We start from the raw sequence: 25,609 nt of genomic DNA on the forward strand, positions 1-25,609 counted from the left end.
GAGGAGGACTGCATGAATTTTTTTGTATCCACATGTGATAGGGCCATATGGCATTTTTTTTCTTTTTTTGTGTGTATTTTGAGAGAAACAATTCAAAAACTGGTACCTATAGGATGAAACTTGGCACAGGCATATTTCCAAGGTGACTTTTTAAGGAATCTTAAGGAATGACTGTTATGGAATTAAAAGTTTTCTAACCACTTTGTGCAGGTTGCTGTACCAAATGACATCAAAACAATACAGCTTGTACTATGCGTTTAGTATTGGACAGTGATTCAGATTTACTACCCAGTCCAAGTATTGATATGGAGGACAGGTCAAAGATACTCAGGTTTTATACTATGACTGCAGCTTGCTCCTGTGTGAGGTGCCACTGTATCTGCAGACATATCACATGGGCTCATCTACTGATGCAAGTGTGCAAGTAAGTACTGCAGCCCAGCCCTTGCCACTGGTTAGTAGCATGTCTGATCTTGCCTTTGTTATGTTTTTTGGTTCACATTGCTCCTTGAACTGCTTGTGTACACTTACAATTACTTTTTATATCCTATGGACTTACTTTTGGCTCACTGTCCACTTTATGAACTCCATCGTCATCGACCTCAGGAACCACCTCTTTGTTCCACCAGTCTCTGTATTACCGCCGATGCAAGTAATCATAAACTGTGTTCTACCTATGCATCGTGGGGCAGGATAGTGATGATGAGGCCTTTCTCACATGCAGCTGTCTGGTGAAGCTTGGATCTTGAGTTTCTATAATGGTGGCAGCAGCAGTTGCATCTACAACAATAAGAACAAGAAAGTAGTGAGAATTCCAGAAGCAGCAACAGCAAAAACAACAGTTCCACCAGGAACAGCAGTGGGAATTCCAACACCAACAGTCGAAATTGCTATTACAACTGCTACAAAACCAATAACAATCCACAACTATTGCTTCATTGCCTCCCCTTCTGCCAGTTGTTTGCTTCAATGATGTAAATGAGAACTGGGATATCTATCTATATCATTTTGTTCTTCACCGCAAGGCAAGTTAAATAACTGACCCAGAATGCCAGAGTGCACTCTTACTGTCTCCTAGTAATAAACTGTGTGAAGTGGTGCAAGAACTTGGCTCATTCTCGGAGTTCAAGCTTTTCTGATTTTTGTGGTTTGCTGAGTGACTATTATGGTCACCAAACCCATGTAGTTACAACTAGGCTTAAATTTAAACAATGTGTTAAGCAACATAAGCTAGTGAACACAGCTTGGGCAGCTGACTTCAAAGGCTAGCACCCAATTGTGATTTTTTTTTCTTCTGTAAACAGTGTGGTGCATTGTATGCTGACTCAACCCGTGATTTTATGTATATCTTTCTCCTGATAGAGAATTTAGTACAAAGACTCTACAGTCAACTGACCCAACCCTGAGTGATGTGCATGAAATTACCAAAGTTCATGAACTAACAGCATCAGCACAAGCTATATTTCATGACTAGATGAATGCCTGCTGCTTCACACACATAGACTTTAAGGCCTGCAGAGTTTTTTATTTGTTTTGATTTGATCAAATTTTTATGTTGTTAACAAATTGCCACACCTTATATGCTTTTCATCCTAATTAAGGCCATATAAGCATGGTCTTTTCTGCATATACTGTTGACCAAAAGTGATTCTGGTAGCAGGAGTCCAAAGTTTTTGTTAATCATGCCTTTTGCAATCCTGTGGGGATATTTCCATAGTAACTTTCATCCTTTAACAAATATTTTTTTATATCTAAAGAAGAAGAGAAGTAAATACTAACAAAGAGATAGAGGGGCTGGCCAGTACTTACCTCAGCTCAGTACAGCCGATAGATACAAAAAAAAAAAAAAAAACAGAACCGAAAATTTATGTTCCTAGCTTTCAGAACAAATGTTCCTTCATCAGGGAGGAGAGAGGGGAAAGAAAGGGAAGAAGGGAAAGTGGATTCAGTTACTCACAACCTAGGTTATGAAGCAACAGGGAAAGGAAAACAGGGAGGGTAGCAATGATGGAGGCATTGTTGTCAGAGGGAAGCCAAAGATATTCTACTGTAAGAACTGTGCGAGCTTCAAACCAAAGAGGATGCGTACAGAAGTAAAGAGGTACATAGATAAAGATAAACACAACTATGTAGGCTGAAAAGATGTGTGAATGGCTAAAGAGGAAAGGGAAAGAGGAGAAGACTGAAGAGTAAATGGGAGTGAGGTTGTTTAACGTAGGTTCAGTCCAGGGGGATGGCGGGATGAAAGGATGTGTTGGAGTGCAAATTCCCATCTCTGCAGTTCAGAGGGACTGGTGTTGGGTGGGAGAAGCCAAATGGCACATACGGTGTAGCAGGTTCCTAGGTCCCTAGAATTATGCTGGAGGGCATGCTCCGCTACTGGGTATTGGACATCTCCTAGGCGGACAGTTCGTCTGTGTCCGTTCATGCGCTCAGCCAGTTTAGTTGTTGTCATGCTGATGTAAAAGGCTGTGCAGTGCAGGCATGTCAGCTGATAAATGACATGTGTAGTTTCACACGTGGCCCTGCCTTGAATTGTGTATGTTTTACCAGTAGTGGGGCTGGAGTAGATGGTTGTGGGGGGATGCATGGGGCAGGTTTTGCAGCGGGGTCGGTTACAGGGGTAGGAACCGCTGGGTAGAGAAGGTAGTCCGGGAATATTGTAGGGTTTAACAAGGATGTTACGGAGGTTAGGGGGGCGACGAAAGGCAACTCTGGATGGTGTTGGGAGAATTTTGTCAAGGGATGATCTCATTTCAGGGGTTGACTTGAGAAAGTCATATCCCTGGCGGAGTAATTTGTTGATGTATTCGAGGCCAGGATAATATTGGGTGACAAGGGGGATGCTTCTGTGTGGTCTGGGGGTAGGAACATTGTTGTTGGATTTTGGAGGAATGTATTGCTCGGGAGATCTGTTTGTGGACAAGGTCTGCAGGATAGTTGCGGAAGAGGAAAGCACTGGTCAGGTTATTGGTGTAATTGTTGAGGGATTCGTCACTGGAGCAGATACATTTGCCACGAATACCTAGGCTGTAGGGAAGGGAGCGTTTGATGTGGAATGGATGGCAGCTATCAAAGTGAAGGTACTGTTGTTTGTTTGTGGGTTTGATGTGGACAGAGGTGTGGATGTGAGCTTCAACAAGATGGAGGTCAACATCCAGGAAGGTGGCTTGGGTTTTGGAGAAGGACCAGGTGAAATTCAGATTCGAAAACGAGTTGAGGTTATGGAGGAAATTAGGGAGTGTTTCTTCACCATGAGTCCAGACCACAAAGATGTCATCTATAAACCTATACCAGGCCAGGGGAAGCAGCTGTTGGGTCTTCAGGAAAGCCTCCTCCATGCAGCCCATGAAGAGGTTGGTATAGGATGGAGCCATCCTGGTTCCCATGGCCATTCCCCTGATTTGTTTGTAGGTCTGGCCTTCAAAAGTGAAGTAATTATGGATGAGGATGAAGTTGGTAAGTGTGATAAGAAACGAGGTTTTTGGAAGATCTTTGGGTGGGCGTTGGGAGAGGTAGTGCTCAAGGGGAGAGAGACCATGGGTATGTGGGATGTTTGTGTAAAGGGATGTAGCATCTATGGTGACAAGAAAGGTTTCAGGTGGGAGAGGAGTGGGAATGGAATTTAGGCGTTCTAGGAAGTTGTTTGTGTCTTTGATGTAGGATGGGAGTCTGGTGAAGTACCAGTTTTCATAAATTAAGCTAAAAAATTTTTTTTTAATGCAACAAAATATTTTCTTAAATATTTTCATCCCCTATTGCATTCCCTTAGGGGTTGAATTTCCAAAAACACAAACACATCTTTTTCTTTTTTTTTATCGAGAAGTCAAATACCAGTTATCTTAGATGTAGCCTTAAAAATCCTTAAGTAATTCTTTAGTAATTATTTAGTTTCAAGAAAACTGAAACCCACTATTTTACCCCCTTAGTGGTTGAATTTCCAAAAATACTGAAACGTGTATTTTTTATCATCTGATTGAGAAACCAAATACCAGTTTTTGTAGTTCTAGCATCAAAATCCCCTTAATAGTGATATACTTTCAAAAAGCCTTTCATCCTCTATTTCAACCCCTTAGGAGTGGAATTTTGGACAATCCCTTGGTAAGCAGTGCCTTCAGTATAAGATCCACATCCTCTCCAAACTTCAAGTTTCTATCCTTGGTGATTTGGGCTGGGCGATGATGAGTCAGTGAATCAGTCTAACCCTGTTGCACTGCTTAGGGATTGAATTCCTAAAGACAGTCAAACACACATTTTGTCCTTTCTAACCAAGAAGCCTAACCCATTTTTCAAATATTTAACTTTAAAACTGCTATCATAAAATGTTTCATTCTCTATTTCATCCCCTTAGGAGTTGAATTTCCAAAAACAGTGACATGCATACGTATTATTTCTAATACAGAAGTGAAATACAAATTTTCATAGATTTAGCTTGAAAAATGCCTGCACAGTGAAATATTTCCACAAAAACTTTCATCCCCAAAGGGGTTGAACTGCCAAAAACAGTGAAACATGTATTTTTTAAATTTCTAACTGAGAAGCCAAATTTAAATTTTCATAGAATTAGCATTGTTTTCATAAAAAATGTCATCCCCTATTTCACCCTCTTAGGGGTTCATTTTTCAAAAACACTGAAACATGAATTTTTTTATTTGTAACTGAGAAGTCAAACACCAATGTTCGTAAATGTAGCTTTAAAAATACTTTATTAGTTCTTTAATAATGACATATTTCCAAAAAACACTTTCATTCGCAATTTCAACCATATAGAGTTAAATTTCCAAAAATACTGAAACACATGGTTCTTTTTTTCTGACTGAGAAACCAAATACCAATTTTCGTAGATCTAGCTTCAAAATTGTTGTAATAGTGAAATAAAAAAAACCTCTTCATCCCCTGTCTCACTCCCATGGTATTGGAATTTCAAGAAATCTATTCTTAAACAGTGCTTCCAGTATAAGATACGCACCTTCTCCAAATTTGAAGTTTCTATCCTTAGTGGTTTGGGCTGGGCAATGATGAGTCAGTCAGGACATTGCCTTTTATGTATAGAGAGATACTTTTGGTGTCAACTTTGATAGTAGTGTTAGTCACTGTCATGCTGTACAATCAACTGGTGACTTCCATTAAGCTTCATTCAATTTACTGAGCACACATTTGTCCAGCAATCAAGTGACATGTGATTCAGCAGTTGGTGCAGTAGTTAGCAGTTCACCGTTCTCATTACTGGTAGACACGCATAAACAGAAGTACTCTGTTCACAGTTGACATGTCTCAAAGTGAGTGTGGAGACTCATACACTACTTTCCTCCCCATTGTTGTTGAAGGATCCCAGAAATGTTCGTTCCATAAAATTGTGTCCCGATTGCCGACTGTTGTATCAACGGCATTTCTGTGATGTCATCTGTTTTGCAGGCAGCAAACCAGGGCATCTTGCAAGGGTCTGCCTCGGCTAGCATGTGACAAAAACAATTGCCATTGGCACTACATATTAACTTGCCAGTACCCATAGCAGCAGCAGACGGGATGCAGAAGCTCATGCTGCAGCTGGAAATTAATAAAGCAGTGGCAGATTTCCAGCTAGACACATGTGCAACCATGTCTCTGATCACGATGGGCATGTACTGGCACATCAGTTCCTCACATTTGTGGTACCCTCGCCACAGAGTGGGTTCCACCGCACGACCATATATCGGTCCAAGCAAGTATAAAAATTTAGCTCGACGACTAACCCTGCTAGGAGTCAACTCCTGGATGACAACTAACATTTTTGGTTTTGATGCTTTAGTACAGTTTGGTTTCCAATCTCAAAATCAAGTGAATCTAGTTGCAACTGTGACACCATTCACAGAACTTGATAACTATGTGTGCAATTTAAACAACTGTTTGAACCCATATTATGTTGTGCAACAGATTTCCAATCCCGTTACCCTTAAAGTGATCAGCAGTACATAAGTTTGTAGAGCACAGTGCCTTTTATTGTTTGTGATCAAGTTAAAACAGATCTAGATTGCAAAGCATGGGAATAACATCCCCAATATCATCAACCCAGTGCCCAACACCCAAGGTCATACTGAGTGAGATGGTGCAGTGGTTAGCACACTGGACTCACATTCAGGAGGAGAACGGTTCAAACCTGTGTTCAGCCATCATGATTTAGGTTTTCTGTGATTTCCCAAAATTGTTTCAGGCAAATGCTGGAATGATTCCTTTGAAAGGACACAGCCGACTTCCTTTCATAATACAATGGGACTGATGACCTCGCTATTTGTTCCCTCCCCCAAATCAACAAACCAGTGATGGTTGTAGCTAAGAAACTAAATAGATCACTTAGGATTTGTGGTGTTTTTGAGTCTACCATTAATGCACAAGCAAATGTTGATCTGTATCCAATATCCAGGTGAGAGGAATTGATGGCAAAATTGGCTGGGGGCCATTAGTTTTCAAAGATAGAACTCGCTGATGCCTACTTACAGTTGCCTGTAGATGATCAGTTGAAACAGTTTTTAGTTATTAATATGCCATTTGGCATGTATCATTATAACAGAGTGCCATGTGGAGTCATAAGTGCTCCTGGGATATTTCACAGATAGCTTGAGCAACTCATCCAAGGTTCCCCAACTTGTCAATTATTTACAATACCGTGCACACGTCAGAGCTGCAACTGCACAATGTGCAACTGTTGTCTGAGTGTCTCCAACCCCATGGCATGCATTGTTGTCTTTACAAATGCAGTTTCTTTGAGCCAAGTGTAAAGTGTCTAGGACATACACTAAGTAGAGATGGGCTCCTGCCCACACAGACTCATGGTGCAATTGCTAACTTACTGTCTCCTTGGAACCTCTAAGAATTACAGTCATCCTTTGGCAAAAGAAATTATTATGCAAAACTTATTACCCAACATATTCAAGATTTCCCTTCCACTTCATCACTTTTGTAATAAGAAGACAGTAAATCAGTGTGGGCAGAGCAATACTAGAAAGCTTTCTTGCATAAATAGTTCCTTAAGCCAACTTCTTAATTAGCAATGTTAGATCTGGTCACACAATTAATATTTGCTGCTGAAGCATCAGATCATGGCATTAGTGTAGTGCTGTTCCACAAATATGCCGGCAGCACAGAACAAGCCATTGTGCTTGGATCTGAACTTGAAATGCAGCATTATTTGCAAACTGAGAAAGAGGCATTAGTTATCATATATGGTGTTAAAAGTTTCATGTATATATCTATGGTACTAAGTCTCAGATGATTACACATCACAAGTCCTTCAATTTGCTGTTCATTCCCCATTTGAAACTTCCTGATTACATGGTGCAGGAGCTGCAACAGTGGGCATTGTTCCTTGGTAACTATATCTATGAGATCTATTATCGATGCACCAGGCAGCACGCAAGCACATTTTCCCCCTTATTTTGCAGCCCAGCCAGTGTGTTGTCTGCTGTATGGCAGTGCTGGCCACACAACAAGCCAAATACACCAACCCATAATGGTGCACCTACATTTTATTGTGGCAAAGGTGTAACCTGACAGATGGTGTCATTTTGATGTTAGCTGTGGACAATTTTGAATGCCAGATGCTAGTTCCTCCCATGCTTCACTCCCACATGCTGAAGCTTGTCCACACTGCACACTGCACCATGCCGTGATTGCCCCAGACCAAAGGTGCATGTTGATTTCGCTGGACCATTCCAGGGAGCTATGAGACTGCTAGTTGTTGACATCCTCTCTGACTTTTCACATGTGGGATGAATGGCTATCGGCACCACAGCAGCTACCATCCGTACCCTCTACATCATATACACAATATATGGGACACCTTTCACCCTGGTTTCTGACAGTAACTGTCAGGTCACATCATCTGTGTTTCAAGATCTTTGTCAACACAATGTTATTAAGCACCTGACCACACCCCATTTTATCTCGTATCCAACTCGGAAGCCGAGCAGATGGTTAAGACCCTCAAAACACAGATGCCTAAGATCATAACAACAGCCAACTCTGGGAAAGCACTCACCAGCTAAATGTTATCATTGGTATAGGGGAAAATAAAGAATGTAACATGGAATGCTTTCAACTGCTTGGTAGATCTCGGCAGAAAATTGACTAAAATGCAGTTTAATAGATGTTATTTTTTAAATCACAGATTAAACAATCGTTTTCATATATCATTAGATGATGAGAGCTAAATTTGTGAAATACTGAAATACTGTTGTTAGATGGGTATGATCTTGGAACTGCACAGAATTTCCATTGTGTGTACACCTCAAGAAGCAGAATGGCTAATGTAGCTCTTGAGGAAGGATATTTAATGTTTATTAATAGTCTTCCACCATATAAGTAATTTACCAAATTTATATATACATTCCTGTACAGATTTTTCTATTCCCATATCCTCTGTTGACTACCTCTATTGAAATCTCATTTTATCTTGATGAGAGACCATTCTTGTCCTATAATATAGGATTCTTGGATACACGATTTATGATACTTTTGTATATGAAACTGTCTACAAAATTTTAGACACCATAAAGTTAAAAATATAAAAAAATTAAAATTATTTTTAAAAAGAGGAGTGCTACGGTGTCATAGCATTATGACTTACAAGTCTGGGTAAACCATATTTAAAGTCTATATTTCTAAGCAAAACCCTACACACCATTTTTCTTTGGGATAACATTCCACTGTTTGCATAAATTGCACATTGTTGAACTAAATTAATCTACAGATTTCTTCAACTGTGTAATTATAATTCACTCATTTAAACTTTACTTCAAGACCCAAAGTAGGAATTTCAATGCGTAGACTTCACTATCATCTAACATATTGTTGCTACTGGTTAGCAACATCTCTTGGCATTTTACCTTCTGCCCCCTTCACCTTTCTTCAGAACATGTTCAAAAAATAAGCTCTTTGTTAATTCATTTCAATTATTTTATGCATTCATCAATTCCTGGAGAAGACTCTAGCTTTTCTGAGTCAAGTCATCCAAAAGCTTTGTTTCTCAATGTGACTTTCTTTCTTTCGTTTTAGTGACCCACAGAAGCTGCACCCTCATAGATCTGTGAGTCCAGTTAATGGACCAGAAAACCAAAACCAAGAAAAGGCTTCAAGAGAAGAAGGCCAACGGGAAGAAACAGGAACACAAACTGAGAATGAAGTGCTGGACAACAAGGAGTCAGAAATTCAGAAATCTCTTTCATTAGGTGACAAAGATGTTGAAATGAGGTCACAGAGTTTTGGGTATGTAAGAATGACAGTAAAGGAGATTATTGTAGTGCTTGAGCTTTACTCAGTCTGCTCTTCCAGAATCTTTTATTTGGTATTGTATAAAATGATAGTGTTTTGAATATATAGAGAATTCTTGCACTATAGTGAACATTTTTACTTTTACATCTCTCTCAGTCTACCTATCTGTCCATCTGAAAGAGTCTTTGGCATGTCCCATTAATAATAGGTTTACAAGAGCAATTTCACTCAGTGAGGTAAAAGTTCGTGAATAATCTGTGAGAGAAGTAACTAGCCGAATGATATTGAGAAAATTGAGATGTAGAGTCAGGAAAGTAGCTATGCAATATTTTATTCTGAGACACAATTTTTAATGCCACCTAAGTTTTAATGCATTTGAAAGGTCAAAATAGGTTACTAGACAACTTTGACCACAGTCATGTTTTCATGCTAAAGATAAGTTCTTTGAATGTGATATATGGGCATCTTTAAGTTATTCTCTTCAACAAATTGTCAGCCGATATTGGACCTGACAATTATAATCAAATGAAATACCTCTTCAGCTCCAAAAACTAATGATAGTCATGACATGTACACATAAACTTTGCATAAGAATAACAGAATCACACACTTGAATGTCTACTGCACCCTCTGTGCAGTAAAAATAGTGTTCAAATGAGCACCATTGTGTAGTCGGTGACCACCTTACATCATCATATTTTTTATGTACTGTTTACGTGATAAAAGTAGGCAGCATTCACATAGAAGGTAAGTGTAGGTTCCTCACTCTGTTATTAGAAGAGTGGGGATGCATACCATGTGGTTCAGTTTAACTGTGCACCTATTAAACACTTAGAACTATGGAAAAAAGTTCCTCTAATCAGCATCTTTGTAAAGGAACCTCTTCCAGTAAGAACATTTCCTTTGAAAGGCAGAAAAGTATGAGAGACTGAGTTCAGGTAAAGCAAAAAACTTGCAGATTGTTTTAATAGAGTGCTCACTCAAGTGTAGAATTTTTTAAAATGCTCCTGGAAATGAAGAACTGCCAAAAGAATAATCAATTTCTAATAAACCTCTCCATCCAAACTGGCCTTAGAAGGCCAAATATTACTGACAGAGTGTCGTATTATCCTCAGCCCAAAGGCAACATCGGGTACAGATATGGAGGGGCGTGGGGTCAGCACACCACTCTCATGACTGTTGTCAGTTTTCAGTTTTCATGAGTTGGAGCTGCTGTTTCTCAATCAAGTACCGTATTTACTCGAATCTAAGCCGCACCTGAAAAATGAGACTCAAAATCAATAATTTTTCCCGAATCCAAGCCGCACCTGAAATTTGAGACTCGAAATTCAAGGGGAGAGAAAAGTTTTAGACCACACATCCAAATCGAAACAAAGTTGGTCCATTGTAACATGAGACACAATTTAGGTCGATTAGATGAAGATACAGCTACAGTAGTTTGGTTCAAGTCGTAAGCTTAACAGTTAAGCTTTACCAAGTAGCCATTGCTGTGTGTCAAGTGCTCCGTCCTTATTTGTACGGGTACCCTTCCTTTTTCATGTGCTTCGTTTGGTTTGAATTGATTGCTTATTTTGCTTTGATCTGATAAGTGTCATTCTCTTTGTTGTAGGTGTTTACATCACTCTAAGCTGAAACTGCATTATTTTAATGTGTCATGCATTGTTTGTCGCATTCTGATAATGAGTGCTTACGACCTGTCGCCGCTCGCAGCATGGCTTGCTTTTGTGTGCGCTACCAAGGCTTACAATAAAAAGAAGAGGGAGGAATTGTCTCATAAGTGAAACAATGACAAGACTGCTATTTGTTGTTACTTACACTGCTGCTTTCTTTGATAATGATCAACAAAAATCAACTAATTGACTGCATACAATAGATGATGTTCTGAACGAGAGTTTAGCGAAAATTTTTCTTCGTTTGAAACTCTTTGCAGACGCCTCTTTAGTACATTACATTCAGCACACAAATTAGAGTCACCTTAGATTTAAAAATCTAGTCAGTTGCCGTGCTTCATTTCTGATTGTATCACTATTCTGCATAAGAATAATACGAATTTAAACATGACATGATATGTATATTCTTCCGCATCTGCTGTTGTCTCACTCTAGTTTCGTAGTTAATTAGGCAGACAGGATTTACATGAGATAGCAGCAAACACGAAAGAATACATGGCATAATGTTTACATTCTTCTACCTTTTCTTTTAATTTATTTACTGACGCAGAGGTTTTGGCGCCAGTATTTATCTTTGTGCCTGCAAAGCATGCCTGTGTAGCGCTACATATATTCGACGGAAGAAGTTAGTTGTGGCAGCACCTACCAACATTTTTCAGAACTTCCGCTTACTTTACACTCGATTCTAAGCCGCAGGCAGGTTTTTGGATTACAAAAACCGGGAAAAAAGTGCGGCTTAGATTCGAGTAAATACGGTAGTTCCTCAATTGACATCACAAGGGCAGAGTACAACCTGTTCATTGACAGTGCACAACTCAGATGGTCAGACATCCAAGTCCTAGCCACACTTGATGGTGCTTAACTTTGGTGATCTGAAGGGAACCAATTTTTCCACTGAGGCAAGGCTATTGGCACTATTTAATAATAATAATAATAATAATAATAATAATAATAATAATAATTATTATTATTATTATTATTGAACATCAAATAATAAATACAGTCCCTAATATAATTCATTTTCAGGATGTCATACAGATTATTCTGCTGAAGGCATCTGGTAAGATATTAAAATTTAGAATTTACAAACTAACGGTTTTCCAAAGTAAATATGCAGGTTCCATGTTTAGTGATGTATTTTACATTTCTTAATATACAAGGACTTCCTTATTATGGCAGATTTGTTGGAAGTTACTTCATGAAACTAAAATACCAGAAAAAATTAAACTTTCTATTTATTTAACGTGAAGACAAGGAACTCTTCTAGACAAAAAATGTATTTTCTGTTAGAATTTGTTTAAAGTGGTAGTAAGAAGGAGCATGTGATTTCAAGACGAGTCATTGGCCATCTTCAGACCAGCTTGAAGTGCACTTTTTTCGTATATTAGTGCTCTGTTTTTGTTTAAGTGCAGGTCACAATGCAAGTTTGGTTTTGTTGTTTTTGCAAGTGTGTGTGCTTGCGGGTATGTGCATGGGTGCATGTGCTCATGCGCATGCAAGCACACTGATTTCAGTAAACAAGCAACTACGTGGCTCGCTGGATTTTTCACCACAAGTAATTCTGACTGCTTTTTTTTCTGGAGTATTAGTAATGTACTTGAATTTTTTCATGTTGTTGCATCCCATATTTCTACTGCATAGAATGGCATGAATGGTATGCAGCTTTTGCACAATGTGTGCTTATCAACTTTGTGCACTTACATTTTGTCTCTTATCAGAGCTATTTTAATTACAGAGATATCCATATAAACATGTTTTTTCAAATGGAACTATGCTGTAGGGGCTATTCCTAAATTAACATATGATTGTATTTTAAAAAAGGAAAAAATAGATAATTTTTAAAAATATACAAGCTGTTCTTATGTGTTGATATTACTTCTCCACATGGCCACACCTAAATTCAAACACATCTTGTACTGTGAAACCAACTTCTTTATCCCTTAATCAAAGAATAATACCACCTTGTGCCTCAGCCAGGAAGCTCCTTGAGTTCAGTGTCAGTTGAGAAGTGCTGAGTAGTCAGCTAGGCCTTCATTCGGTGGAAGCGATGAAGGTTGCTTGGTGCCAAGACTTTAGGAGGGATATAGAAAAATCATCCAGCCCAAAAGCCTGAGTTGTACTTTCTGGGGTCATACATTGTGGTTAGTAGTAGTAGTTGTTGTTGTTGTAGTAGCAGTAGCAGCAGCAGCAGCAGCAGCAGCAACAGCAGCATTATTCATCCATAGATCTCTTTTTACAGGGATAGAGGACATGTCAAAGTATTTACAAGTTTAGGCCTATTTAAAATAAGCCAATTTGTATACACATACATTTACAGACTTCTAGTTAAAGACAATCATTAGATTTACTCCTGATATACAATACTTTTTTATGAATTACTTATTGAATAATGTAATGAAGGAAAGTTATTCATTTGGTAATCATCATGTGCCACGTGTTATAGATTGACCTTCAGAGTTTCACAAGAGTCTCACAATAAATACATGTTACTCTCATTAAATCTGTTGTCAAAATTCCTTTGCAAATACAAGCACCTATAATCATCATTTTGTGTTTTGAAAGCATCTGCTTGAATTTTTTGTGCTTACTGGGGGAATGAGTGTGCATATACCACTTTTCCTTAGATTCAGCATTCAAGTACGTGTCTTTTCCAGACTCATGCTTATGTTCAGAAATTCCTGCCATCTTCATGATAGCACTGGAGGAATGTCAAAGCCAAACTCATTCTTCCAATCTTGTGAGCATCGGCTACAGATTTTAGTATCCATTGTGCACAAAACTTATGGTAATCAAACATCTCTGTGCCTGTGTTCAAGAGAGTTGTCCTTGAAATCTGAGGCACATCTTCAGAAGGTTCAGAAATTGTGACCCGATTTCTTCTATGCACAATTTTGTCAACACATTGCACAAATTCATCGGTTTCATCTGAATGTCTTCCTAAACCACTTTCATCATGCACGTCTGTGCAACCAGTCTTAAATTTTCTACCTCACTCCCTCACAACACGATTACTCATAACCTCATCCCCATACACATGACGCAATTAACAACAAATCTTGGTGGCGTTGCCTCCTGCTTCTGATCAAAACACCAGAGAGCTGACTGATGCAATGTGACCTTCAAAGTCTCTTTTTTCCAACTGTGCAAGCACTGTGAAACTGCAAGAATTTGTTTATTTTTAATAGTCAGTTGGAGGTTAATTTATGGATAGCCTTCATAATTTCTCTTGTAAGTGTTATGTAACTCAGAGAGATTAAATCAACCTCATTTTACTCTCCAAATTCTGATAAACAGGTTTATGGATATTAGTAATGTAGGAAAGGATAGATTGCTGTTTACCACAAAAATAACACAGTAAGTTGCTGCCAGACATAGTTAAAAGACACGTACACATAAGCCTTCATCCTTAGTCTTTGTCAGAAAAAAAGAAACACACATAATTCATTCACACAAGCATGCACACCGCACGCGCACATGGGCACCAATTCCTGCAGCTCAGGTCAGAATAGGAGTTGGCCGTCCTGTACACGAGGTATGCTTGCCTGTGTGGTAAGCTTGTGCTAAGTGTCTTTTAATTGTGCCTGTCTGCAATGTTGCATGTTATCTTTACAGTAAGTAGCAATCTATTTTTTTTGTACATTGTTGATATTCCTGCCTGGAGTTTCCATTGTTTGTTCCTGGATATTAGGGTGGATTTGTTTTGAATAACAAACAGATTGTTATCTTCTGTGGAAGCTTGTGTTTGTGTTTGGCTGATGAGACACTCCACCTTTACATGACTAAGAGAGTCTACTTACAAATTCAGAATAGTTGAGAAATAATTAGTTTAAGAAAATAATAATCACTCTTGGGTGACCATCTTACCAACTGGAAGGTAAAGGACAGGTTGTCAAAGGATGATTCACCAGTTAACACTTCTGCTTTCACAGTTTATAAAATATTCTGGGCTATTATGTTGTGGTCAAATGGATTTCAACCCGACGTTTCGTCCCCATCTACAGGGGACATTTTCAAGGGGGATCATAGCTTTGTTGTCCGCCCCTGGTAGCTGAATGGTCAGCGTGATGGATTGTCAATCTTCTAGGCCCAGGTTCGATTCTCGGCTGGGTCGGGGAATTTTCTCTGCCCAGGGACTGGGTGTTGTGCTGCCCTCATCATCATCCTACCATCCTCATCGACTGCAGGTCTGCCCGACGGGGGGCCCTAGCCTTATGATTAAAAAAAAAAAAAAAAAAAAGCTTTGTTGAATGTCTGTGCCACACCCTGGCTCGCTACTGCCTACAACAAAATTCAGCTTCTGTGAGCATCCGCATAGTGGCATGACATCACATGTTTTGAATACGCGAGTACAATTGACTGTTGTCAAGTGCCATCATCTGCTGTTACTATCATCCTATGGTGGAAACTGCTACACATCTTCTGCAGCACTAGCATCCAATCATAGCAATGCTCAAGCACCAGTGAAATAGAAAGTTTTCCTGCCAACCACACGGGAGATACAAGATTACCTGAAATTGGCCAAGGATGCTCGCCAACTGCTAGAAAAAGCTGGAATTTATAGGATTCCATGTTGTTGTGGGGAGGCATATGTGGATACTACAAAAATAAATGTCAAAAAACGACTCAAAGAGCACAAAGGCAATTGCAGAAGATGTGAGATTGACAGATCAGCTGTTGCAGAATGTCCTTTACAGCCAGGAGACCACCACATTCATTTTGATAGCACTCAAATACTGGCGGCCACAAGCGGATACCATGAAAGGCTCTATACAGAGGCCTTAGAGATTTTGAAACACCCCAGGAATTTCAATAGGAAGGAGGAATGTGTGAAATTGAATGAAATTTGGATCCAGTGTTGCAGAAGGTGTGTACCAGTCTTCCACCATGCGATGATAATAACAGCGGATGATGGCCAATTGCACCCACATATTCAAAACATGTATCACACCACTGCATGGATGTTGTAGTCAGTAGTGAGCCAGGGTGTGAATTGGACATTCAACAAAGCTACAATCCTCCTTGAAAATGTTCTCCACAGATGCGGGCAAAATGTCAGATTTTAAAGTGAAACCCATTTGACTATGTCATAATAGCCCAGAATATTTTATTAATTGTGACAATTTCGGCTGTGAAAGTTTACATTTTACACTTCTGCTTTGTTTCTGTCACGTGGAATAGTTTTGTAAAACAAGAAATTGAGGTATAAATGTTTTTAAATAATACCTTTGTATGAAGATGCAAATTATGTCATTGACAGTAACATATATTGTCACAAAAGAAAGTGGTCACTGGCACTTCCAAAAACTTCCATTTATGTCATCAGGTGTTGGAAATGGCTACCATCTATTACTGCAATAAATATATGCAGTTAATGGCACAAGGATTTCTGGATAGTTTAATGATAACCTTCAAATTCATTACTCTCACTGAAAATCAGCCAAATGTGCAGTACAACTGATAATGCCTTTACGTCCTCGGTGACCGCAAAAGAAGTGAGTGAGTGCTTAGCTAGCCACAAGCAAGTAGTGGTCTGAGCACCCATCATGCTGGTACCACATCCCCCTTCATATTTTAAATGATACTTCCTCTAACACAGCTTGTAGATTTCTGTAAGGAGCTGTGCATATCTACTACCCATTAAGGTTTCTTCAATGAAGTCAAGACCAGGTACATGGTCTCCAAAAATACCACACCTAATGTTCACATCCCACTGCCTCAAACATTCAACCTGCCTCAGTCAGCGCAGATTTTCAGTAGCTCTGTATAGCATATTTTTTACATGCAGTTTTCCATGGTTTGTAAAGGTTGCTTTATCAGTAGGAATGGGATTCTTTGCAGAAAGAACCTATTCTCCTGATGTCATATGAGAATCAAAAAACTAAGTACAATGAGTCTTCTGTAACCCGTGATGATAATCAGTTGTTGAAGTGGCATGTAATGTGGATGGAAGCTGTCTGCATGCAAAATGCAAACAATGCTGGACTGACTTATTCAAGTTGCAGCTACAATTTCTCAGGTGCTAACATGCACATTATGAGCAACAGCTGGCTAACGCCTATTACATTCATACTACTCACAGCAAGTATGCCCCTTAACCTCTCCATTGCATTCCAATGCCCTTCCAGTAACAATTTTTTTACACATTCCCTGAATTGACATTCTGTTTCTTGGACACTGTCCATCAGGACACCTTTGTGCATTTCATTCAGATATTCTGGTTGACCTCTATTTGTATTTTTCAAACGAAGAAAAAAATCTAATTTCTGTTAGTTTGCGAAAACACTCCCCCACCCCAACCCAATGTGCACACCCCCCCCCCCCCTCCCCCCTCATGGTTGCCAGCAATCGGTACATGTGAACCGGAGAGACAGAGTAGAAAGCTAATGCCTCTGCACGCCTTTTACACCAGTATCATGGCTGTGCAACACTTTCCCTTCCTCCTCTAATGTAACATATTTCTTTATGTGGGTATGAAACCAGGAGATTCTATATAAGACAGCAATGCTTTTATGTCCAAAACAGACAATCCAAAGTTCTAAATATTCTTTGAGAATATGTATCATGTTTTGGAATGTGGAATGCAGTTGAATTCTTCTCTTTGAGATCTAAATAGTAACACCATAAACTACTATAGTTCTGTTAAAAGTTAAGCTAATACTAATACCTCCATAGTTAACAAAACTATGACAAGATACTGTATATTATTTAGTGAGGACTTTCAAAAAATTTATCTGTATAACAATATAATTACAATATCTTAAATGGTTCTGGAAGTATTTAAAGAGAACAGCTTAGCTAAATCACCCTGCTTACAGGGTCCATTGAAGCACAAATCAGCTGTTCACTGAAATTTCTTTATTTTCACCGCCAATCAAAAAACTGCTGCACTTGACTGTCCATCCTATAGAAACTCTTTGCAAAATTAAAATTCTTTGGTGAACCCTCTTTCTCACCTTTACAGGCAATGTTCTTGTCAACTGAGGGTTTTCTGACAAAGACACTGTGGTTAGGGAAATTTTTTCTATGATTTTGAGTGTGCAAAAGGGCCCCAATCTTCTGACTTTATGGGATGGCATCATCACCATGCAGTAATTGCATATGTTTACATCATTCATTCACAAATTGGATTCAATCAGGTCTGTCGTGCAAGAGTGTCTTCAGGAATGTTGAAAGACTTATTTACAAGCAAAGATACTTATTACAAGCTATACCTGCAATGCATAGTAACAATCCATTATGACTTGTTCTAATGACACAGTTAGCTAGTTAATTATCTGTATGTTTGCTGGATCATATTCTAACCACCCAATATCCCACAGAAATAGTCAGTTTTGAAGTTATAGTATCAGTGAAAAATATGTCAACATGCTGATATTTTCCATTATTTCTTAAGACTTTTACACACTCTCTCTCTCTCTCTCTCTCTCTCTCTCTCTCTCTCTCTCTCTCTCTCTCTATGCTTTTGTCTGAAATTTTATGATTTTGTTAAATTATTTACCTCACCAGGTACATGGTCAAAGATTTTTTTAGCTGAATATTTCACCCCTTTCTCTACCACATTAAAACTGAGTTATGGATAGTGTAACTCATTTCCCCTTGTAGTACTATTTTTAAGATTATTACTGTTGTTTTTAAGCTGTAATGTTTTGTTGGCAACAAACTTAGTAAAGGTACTTTGAAGCTGTTGTCAGTATGCCCAACTGTTTAAGGAGCTGTGTACAACAGGATCTTAGAACGGACCCTTATATTACCCTTATTACACATTTTTGTGCAACACACACCTTTTCCTCTTTTTCATTGTGTTAAACAGGAATAAGATGCCGTAAGTCATTTGTGAATAAATATAGGAAAAGTAAGACAATTTTGTGACATCTTCATCTCCAAATTCTGACATTATCCATAGCACAAAGGTTACAGGTTTAGTAATAAGAGTAAAGTATGAGTTCCAGCTCCGGTTCTTATCAGTATGAACACCTAATATTTGGAATATTCTGTTCCATTTGGTGATTTATCCTCGTACATTATTTCTAATGATGTGGTCAGATCTTCTGCACTACTGAATTAAATGTGTTGCATCAGATACAGTCCATTCGCAGATAACCAGTTATTAATTTTCATGAAAAGTCTCTCTCTCTTTCTCTCTCTCTCTCTCTCTCTCTCTCTTTTCATGTGTGAGTGCCTGAATGCATACATGTATATGCGCATGCATGTGCTGTTTCTGTCTCAAAACTGTGGGATAATTTCATTGAGATGAATAAGACATATTGTGAAGAACCATTCACTCCATGCTTTTAAAGGTGGTGTGAAAGACTTGCATATATAGTTTGATCACAAGATCCTGAACGAATTATCAGGGGCTGTGGGAAGTGGATGAAAGAAGCTTTACCCACCTACTCCCAGCACACTCGATGCCTAAGCAGAGACCCAGTGCAGGGAGAACAAGCTGTGCTTTTGTCACACATTGTTAGCACTGTACGTGTGCTTATTGGTTTGGCACAACGTGGCAGTCGGTTCATAACAGCTATTTTCCACATAGACATTAGATGGCCGTTGTTTACAGCAGCAACACAAAACAATATTGGAGTGAAGTCAGCCAACTTCTGCCAATCCAGATCTACAGAGCTCTGCTTCAGGAGTTTGTAAACAAATAGCAGTTACACCAAGACCTGTTATCTAGTTGTCAGATTTAAACATTATCGTGTCAATATATTATGTTTATATACGTTTTTGTTCTATAATGACATGTGCTGGTAATAATAGTACATTTAGTCATGAACAAATCGAGAAGCCCAGTGCATGGGCTACACTAAGAAATTGTGCATAATGGGATTTCCATACTTGAGAGTGAACTATGAGTTCAGTAAAAAATAATACGATGAAAGAAACAGCCCTGGGAAAAACTGTCATTTGGCATGGATTGTAATGGTAAACAAATGTGCAGTGTGTAAAACTCTTCCTATTTTGATGACATGAAATAACAAATGGTAAGTAGCCATAGTATTCAAAACCACATTCTCACTATATGGTACACAAACCATCACCCAACTCACTTATCTGTGCTCACCATGCATTTGATGCTTGTATTGTACAACAATACAAACAGGCTGACGAATCATTACAAAATGACAGTGGCAGGACATCAGTACGAATAAAATAATACTAAGAAAATGCATTTTACTTGCCAGAAGCATATCTTTCATGTAATTAATGGAGGTATTCTCATAAATTTACATAAGAAGAACTGGGGCACCTGTTATTCCAGTTAACATATCGGAATCTGCTCTTCAATCACATGCATCAGTTTCTTTGTCTACACCTCCAATTTGCTAATCAGTATCTTCAGTAAGGCATTGCAGCTCACCATTACTCTCAAATCAAATTGTCTGAATGGTTTCAAAATCATTTTATGGACATAAAGTGCTTGCTTGGCATCCCCTCTCCACAGTCACCTGATCTCAGTGCTATTGGACATATACGGGGTTCTATAGACTGAGATATGTAATCTTGGACCCAACTCCAACCAGTTCCCAGTAATTGAGAATGGCAGTTGAGCAGGCATAAATTGGGGTTGATCCCCAACACTTCTGGTGTTTTAAGGACTCCATGCTACCATACATTACCACTTTCATTGTTATGAAGGAGGCATTAAATATTAAATGGAAGGTGTCTAATTTAGATGCTCATGAATATATTCTCTTCTGTGGACATATTTTACATATATCACTTAACTGAAAGAACAGTGTGATGTTACATATTTTCTAACCTCAAAAGATTAACTATGCACAATCAGTCTTCATCCATGAAGTAAATGAAGTACTGTGCCGCATAATTAAATTATACAATATGGTCATGAGGATACCAGCAGTTAATGGACATATAGCCAAAATCAGTGAGCTGTCTGTGACTATGAAATTCAAACTGAAGAAAAATTTAACAATCTGTGGAGCATATATTGAGGTGAAATAACCAAATAGAGAGACAAAATTGAATGCATAGTATTTAAGAGAGAGGTTTTCAAAGGTACCCTTGTGATGGCTTTGTAGAGGAACTGTTTTCTATCTGTGAAACTTTACAGTGGGCATTTAACTTTGAATGAGCTGCATTCTCAGCATCATCCCCCATGAGGCAGCCATTTCCTTAGTATTCAGATTTCAGGAAAGTATGCAGATGTTCTGTTTTAACAAGATGCATTCAACAGACACACTGAACTGTGGAAGAATCTTATGTTACCATTGGCAGTGGTTGAATTTATGTGGGGAAAAAAGGAGTCATTGAGTTCCCCTCCCCTAATGTTTGCTTAGCCTGGAGAATAAAACATTATGTTTCCATTCTAACTTTTTGTATGTTGAAAAATGCACTCATACGTATTATGGTCAGTTTTAGGATTCTGCACCTCAGTCAGTAAAAATTGAACTTGTTTAGGATCGTTTTGTTGTCTGTCTGTTAAGACCTCTTTTTCTCAGGATTGGGTAAAGGTATTAAGTTGAAATTTATGTAAAATACTAAGGTCTGTGGTCCTCTGAAATGTTAAAAACTTAACCTTTTTAAGTCAATACAGTCAAAGGATACAGCCATTTATGTCACATATCTTGAAACTCGCAAACTCGCTCATCAAAATCTATAGGGTACTTCCCGTTGATCTAGAGTCACGAAATTTCGCAGAAATAGAGTTCCACAGTACAAGCAAAAGAAAATATCTGAAAATTGTTGATTTGTAATTATTTATATAAATGTAAATGTTTGTTTTTTTTTTTCAAAATTGTGCATCTCCAAAAGTTCTTGACTGATTGCTTTGAAATTCTGACACAACATAGTATTGTAATTTGGGAATGTGTTGAGGTGTGTGTGTGTGTGTGTGTGTGTGTGTGTGTGTGTGTGTAACTTTTTGAGATTGTTGTGTAACAATGTTTCCATATTATTAAATATATAAGAAAATTATATATTACATACAAAAAAAGGTGTATAAAAACTCTTGAGTATTTCAATGCAACATTGTGTCAAAATTTCAAAGCCTTGGCTCAAAAACTTTCAGAGACTTTTGATTAGGAACATTTACAATTCCCTTATTAGTACAAACATGGATGTTCATTGTATGAATGCAGAGTCTCGCAGCAGTAACATTGAATAAAATGTTCTTGGGTTTCCAAGCGCGTCAATTGCTTAAAACTACACGAGCTTTCGGCCAAGCACTCCTTGGCCATGGTCAAGTGTTATATGCTAGCTGCCGGCTGTGATGTCACTGGTGCCCGTGACATTGCCATTTATGGGCATGTTTTGAGTCGGCATTCAATGTGCCCTCTTCAACCGCGCGATTGCTGGATCCCATGCAGCGCTGAGCTGCAAGCCACTTTCTCTATTCAGGGTGTTTGTGGTAATTTTTATTTCAATAGCTTCCTTTATTAAACTGTCCCAGAAGCCGTTAGTGCGAGCCATGACAGAGGTATTGTCAAATGTTCATTTCTTCAAAATCCCAAGCCTCTGAAAGTTCCTCAGAGATTGCATTCGAGCGATTACAAATTTTTGTAAACCTACTGGAAAGCCGTCTGGTATATATGTAATATATATATTATAAAAGAGGAAACGTTATAAAAATGTAAATGTTGATTTGTTCAAAATTGTTAATCTCTGGAAGTTTTTGACCGATTGCTTTGAAATTTTGACACAATGTTGAATTCTAATAAGGGCATATTTTTAGGTATCTAAGTCTTTAATATGTGATATGTAACCTTTTGAAATTTTTTATAAGTTTTCCTTTAAAAAATTAGAAAATAAAAACACACACATGTACCAATGGAACATTGTGTCAAAATTTTAAAGCAATTGGTAAAAACTGTTGAAATTAGCAATATCTACATTTTCTATATAAGTACTAATGTAGATGCTCATTTCTTCAATATCTCAAATCTTCAAAAGTTCTTCATTGACTGCTTTGAAATTTTGACACAATGTTGCATTCAAATACTCAAGTGTTTTTATATATCCAATGGAATTCCATCTGGTATATAGGTAATAAAAGAGGAAACATTATAAAAATGTAAATGTTGGTCTGTTCAAAATTGTTAATCGACTGATTGCTTTGAAATTTTTATGCAACTTCCATTGGTGTATGTGTGAGCTTTATTTACTTATTTCTTAAATATATGTAATACATAAATTTATTTAAATTTAATAATAGGGAAACATTATGAAGTTTACAATGGCAAAACATTGTTAGCAAACAGGAAAGTTGTATTTATGCTTATCGGTTTACGATTAGGATACTGTTACAGAATTGCTGTAACAATAATCCAAGGTGCAGTGTCAGAGAGGGAGGGGGGTGGGAAGAGGAGATGAATAGAGGGGTGGAAGGGAATGGACATAGAAAACAGGAAGGGTAGATGGACAGAAAGAGGAGGCAGGAGGAGATGGACATAGAAAGGGTGATGGTGGTGTTGGACAGAGAGAGGGAGAAGAAGGAGGAAATGGATGAAGAGAGGGGGAGCGGGAGATGGAAAGAGACAGGGAAGAGATTGGATATTGGGATGTATATCCAGTCCCCATAGATACTACAATATTATGAGAAGGAAAGTTGACACTCACCAGATATCAGAGATGCTGAGTCACAGATAGGCACAACAAAAACACTCTAACAATTACAGCTTTCGGCCATTAAGGCCTTCGTCAACGATAGATGCACATATTCAGACCAGCACACACTCACGCAAACACAACTCACACACGCAACTGCAGTCTAAGGCAACTGAAACCACACTGCCTCTACTCAATCATGAGGCAAAGGGGTCTTAACAGATGGACAACAAATGGAATAAAAAATTATGAGATACTGACTGTACCCAGACAGGCTTTGCTATGGCTCAGTCTGCTTAAATGGAAAAGAAAGAAAAGAGAAAGCAAATGTTTCTATTATCTATTGGAAATCCAGGCTGGAATGGAACAGTATTATGAGAAGGAAAGTTGCCACTCGCTGTACACCAGAGATGCTGCACACACACACACACACACACACACACACACACACACACGACTGCAGTCTCAGGCAACTGAAACCACACTGCCCATCAGTCTTGTGACTGGTTTAATGTGGCCGACTCTTCATCTCAGAGTAGCACTTGAAACCTATGTCCTCAATTATTTGCAGGATGTATTCCAGTACCTGTCTTCCTCCAAAGTTTTTACCCCCCTACAACTCCTTCTAGTACCATGGAAGTTATTCTCTGGTGTCTTAACAGATATCCTACCATCCTATCTCTTCTTCTTGTAAGTATTTTCCATATATTACTCTCCTCACTGATTCCCTAGAGAACCTCCTCATTCCTTTACCTTATCGGTCCACCTAATTATCAACATTCGTCTGTAGACCCAGATCTCAAAAGCTTTGATTCTCTTGTTTTTCTGTTTTCCCAAATTCCATGTTTCACTAACATACAATTCTATGCTCCAAACATATGTTCTCAGAAATTTCTTCCTCAGATCAAGGTCTATGTTTGATACTGGTAGATTTCTCTACGCCAGGAATGCCCTTTTTGCCAGTGCTGATCTGCTTTTTATGTCCCCATTGCTCCATACATCCTGGGTTATTTTGCTGCCTCAGTAGCAAAATTCCTGAACTACATCTACTTTGTGATCACCCATAGTGATGTTAAATTTCTCACTGTTCTCATTTCTGCTACTTCTCATTATTTTCACTATTTCTTTGATTTATTCGCAGTCCATATTCTGTACTCATTAAACTGTTCATCCTATTCAGCATGTATTGTAATTCTTCTTCACTTTCATTGAGGATAGCAATGTCATCACTGAATCTTATCACTGATATCCTTTCACCTTGAATTTTAATTCCACTCTTGACCTTTATTTTTTCATCATTGCTTCTTCGATGTATAGATTGAACAGTAGGGGCAAGAGGCTACGTCCATGTCTGACAGCACTTTTTAATCCAAGCACTTTGTCTTGATCTTCCACTCTTACCGTTCCCTCTTGGCTCTTGTGCATATTTGCATTAACCATCTTTCCATATTGCTTGTCCCTATTTTTCTCAGAAATCCAAACATCTTTTACCGTTTGACATGGTCAAGTGCTTTCTCCAGGTCGATAAATCCTATGAACATACCTTGATTTTTCTTTAGTTTTGCTTCTATTATCAACAGCAACATCAGGGTTGCCCCTCTGGTGCCTTTACCTTTACTAAAGCCAAACTGATTTTCATCTAACACATCCTCAATTTTCTTTTCCATTCTCTTATATATTATACTTGTCAGCAACCTGAATACATGAGCTCTTGAGCTGATTGTGCAATAATTCTTGCACCTGTTGGCTCTTACAATCTTTGGGATTGTGTTGGTGATTTTTTTTACAAAAGTCAAGTAGTATGTTGCCAGACTCATACATTCTGTACTACATGAACAATCATTTTGTTGTCACCCCCCCCCCCCCCCCCCACCCCTCCAATGATTTTAGAAGTTCTGATGAAATGTTATCAATCCCTACAATTTTAAGTCTTCTGAAGCTCTTTTAAATTCTGAGTCTAATATTGGATTCCCTATCTCTTCTGTGTGGACTCCTGTTTCTTCTTCTATCACATCATTAGACGAGTCTTCCCCCTCATAGAGGCCTTCAATGTACTCCTTGCATCTATCTGCTCTCTCTTCTACATTTAACAGTGAGATGGCCATTGCAGCCTTAATGTTACCACC

At 38.5% G+C, this 25,609-nt stretch overlaps 1 protein-coding gene across 1 annotated transcript in view; it reads left to right on the forward strand.

Annotated features, from left to right (window-relative positions):
* The window catches only part of LOC126470013 (MAP7 domain-containing protein 1-like), a 262,871-nt gene that overhangs the window by 147,376 nt on the left and 89,886 nt on the right, over positions 1-25,609 (forward strand). The window contains exon 8 of the mRNA XM_050097531.1: positions 9,031-9,240. Coding sequence (XP_049953488.1) covers positions 9,031-9,240 — 210 coding nt within the window. The remainder of the gene's footprint in view (positions 1-9,030; positions 9,241-25,609) is intronic.

This window comes from Schistocerca serialis, chromosome 1 (genome assembly GCF_023864345.2).
Source record: "Schistocerca serialis cubense isolate TAMUIC-IGC-003099 chromosome 1, iqSchSeri2.2, whole genome shotgun sequence".
Classification (NCBI taxonomy): Eukaryota; Metazoa; Arthropoda; class Insecta; order Orthoptera; family Acrididae; genus Schistocerca; species Schistocerca serialis.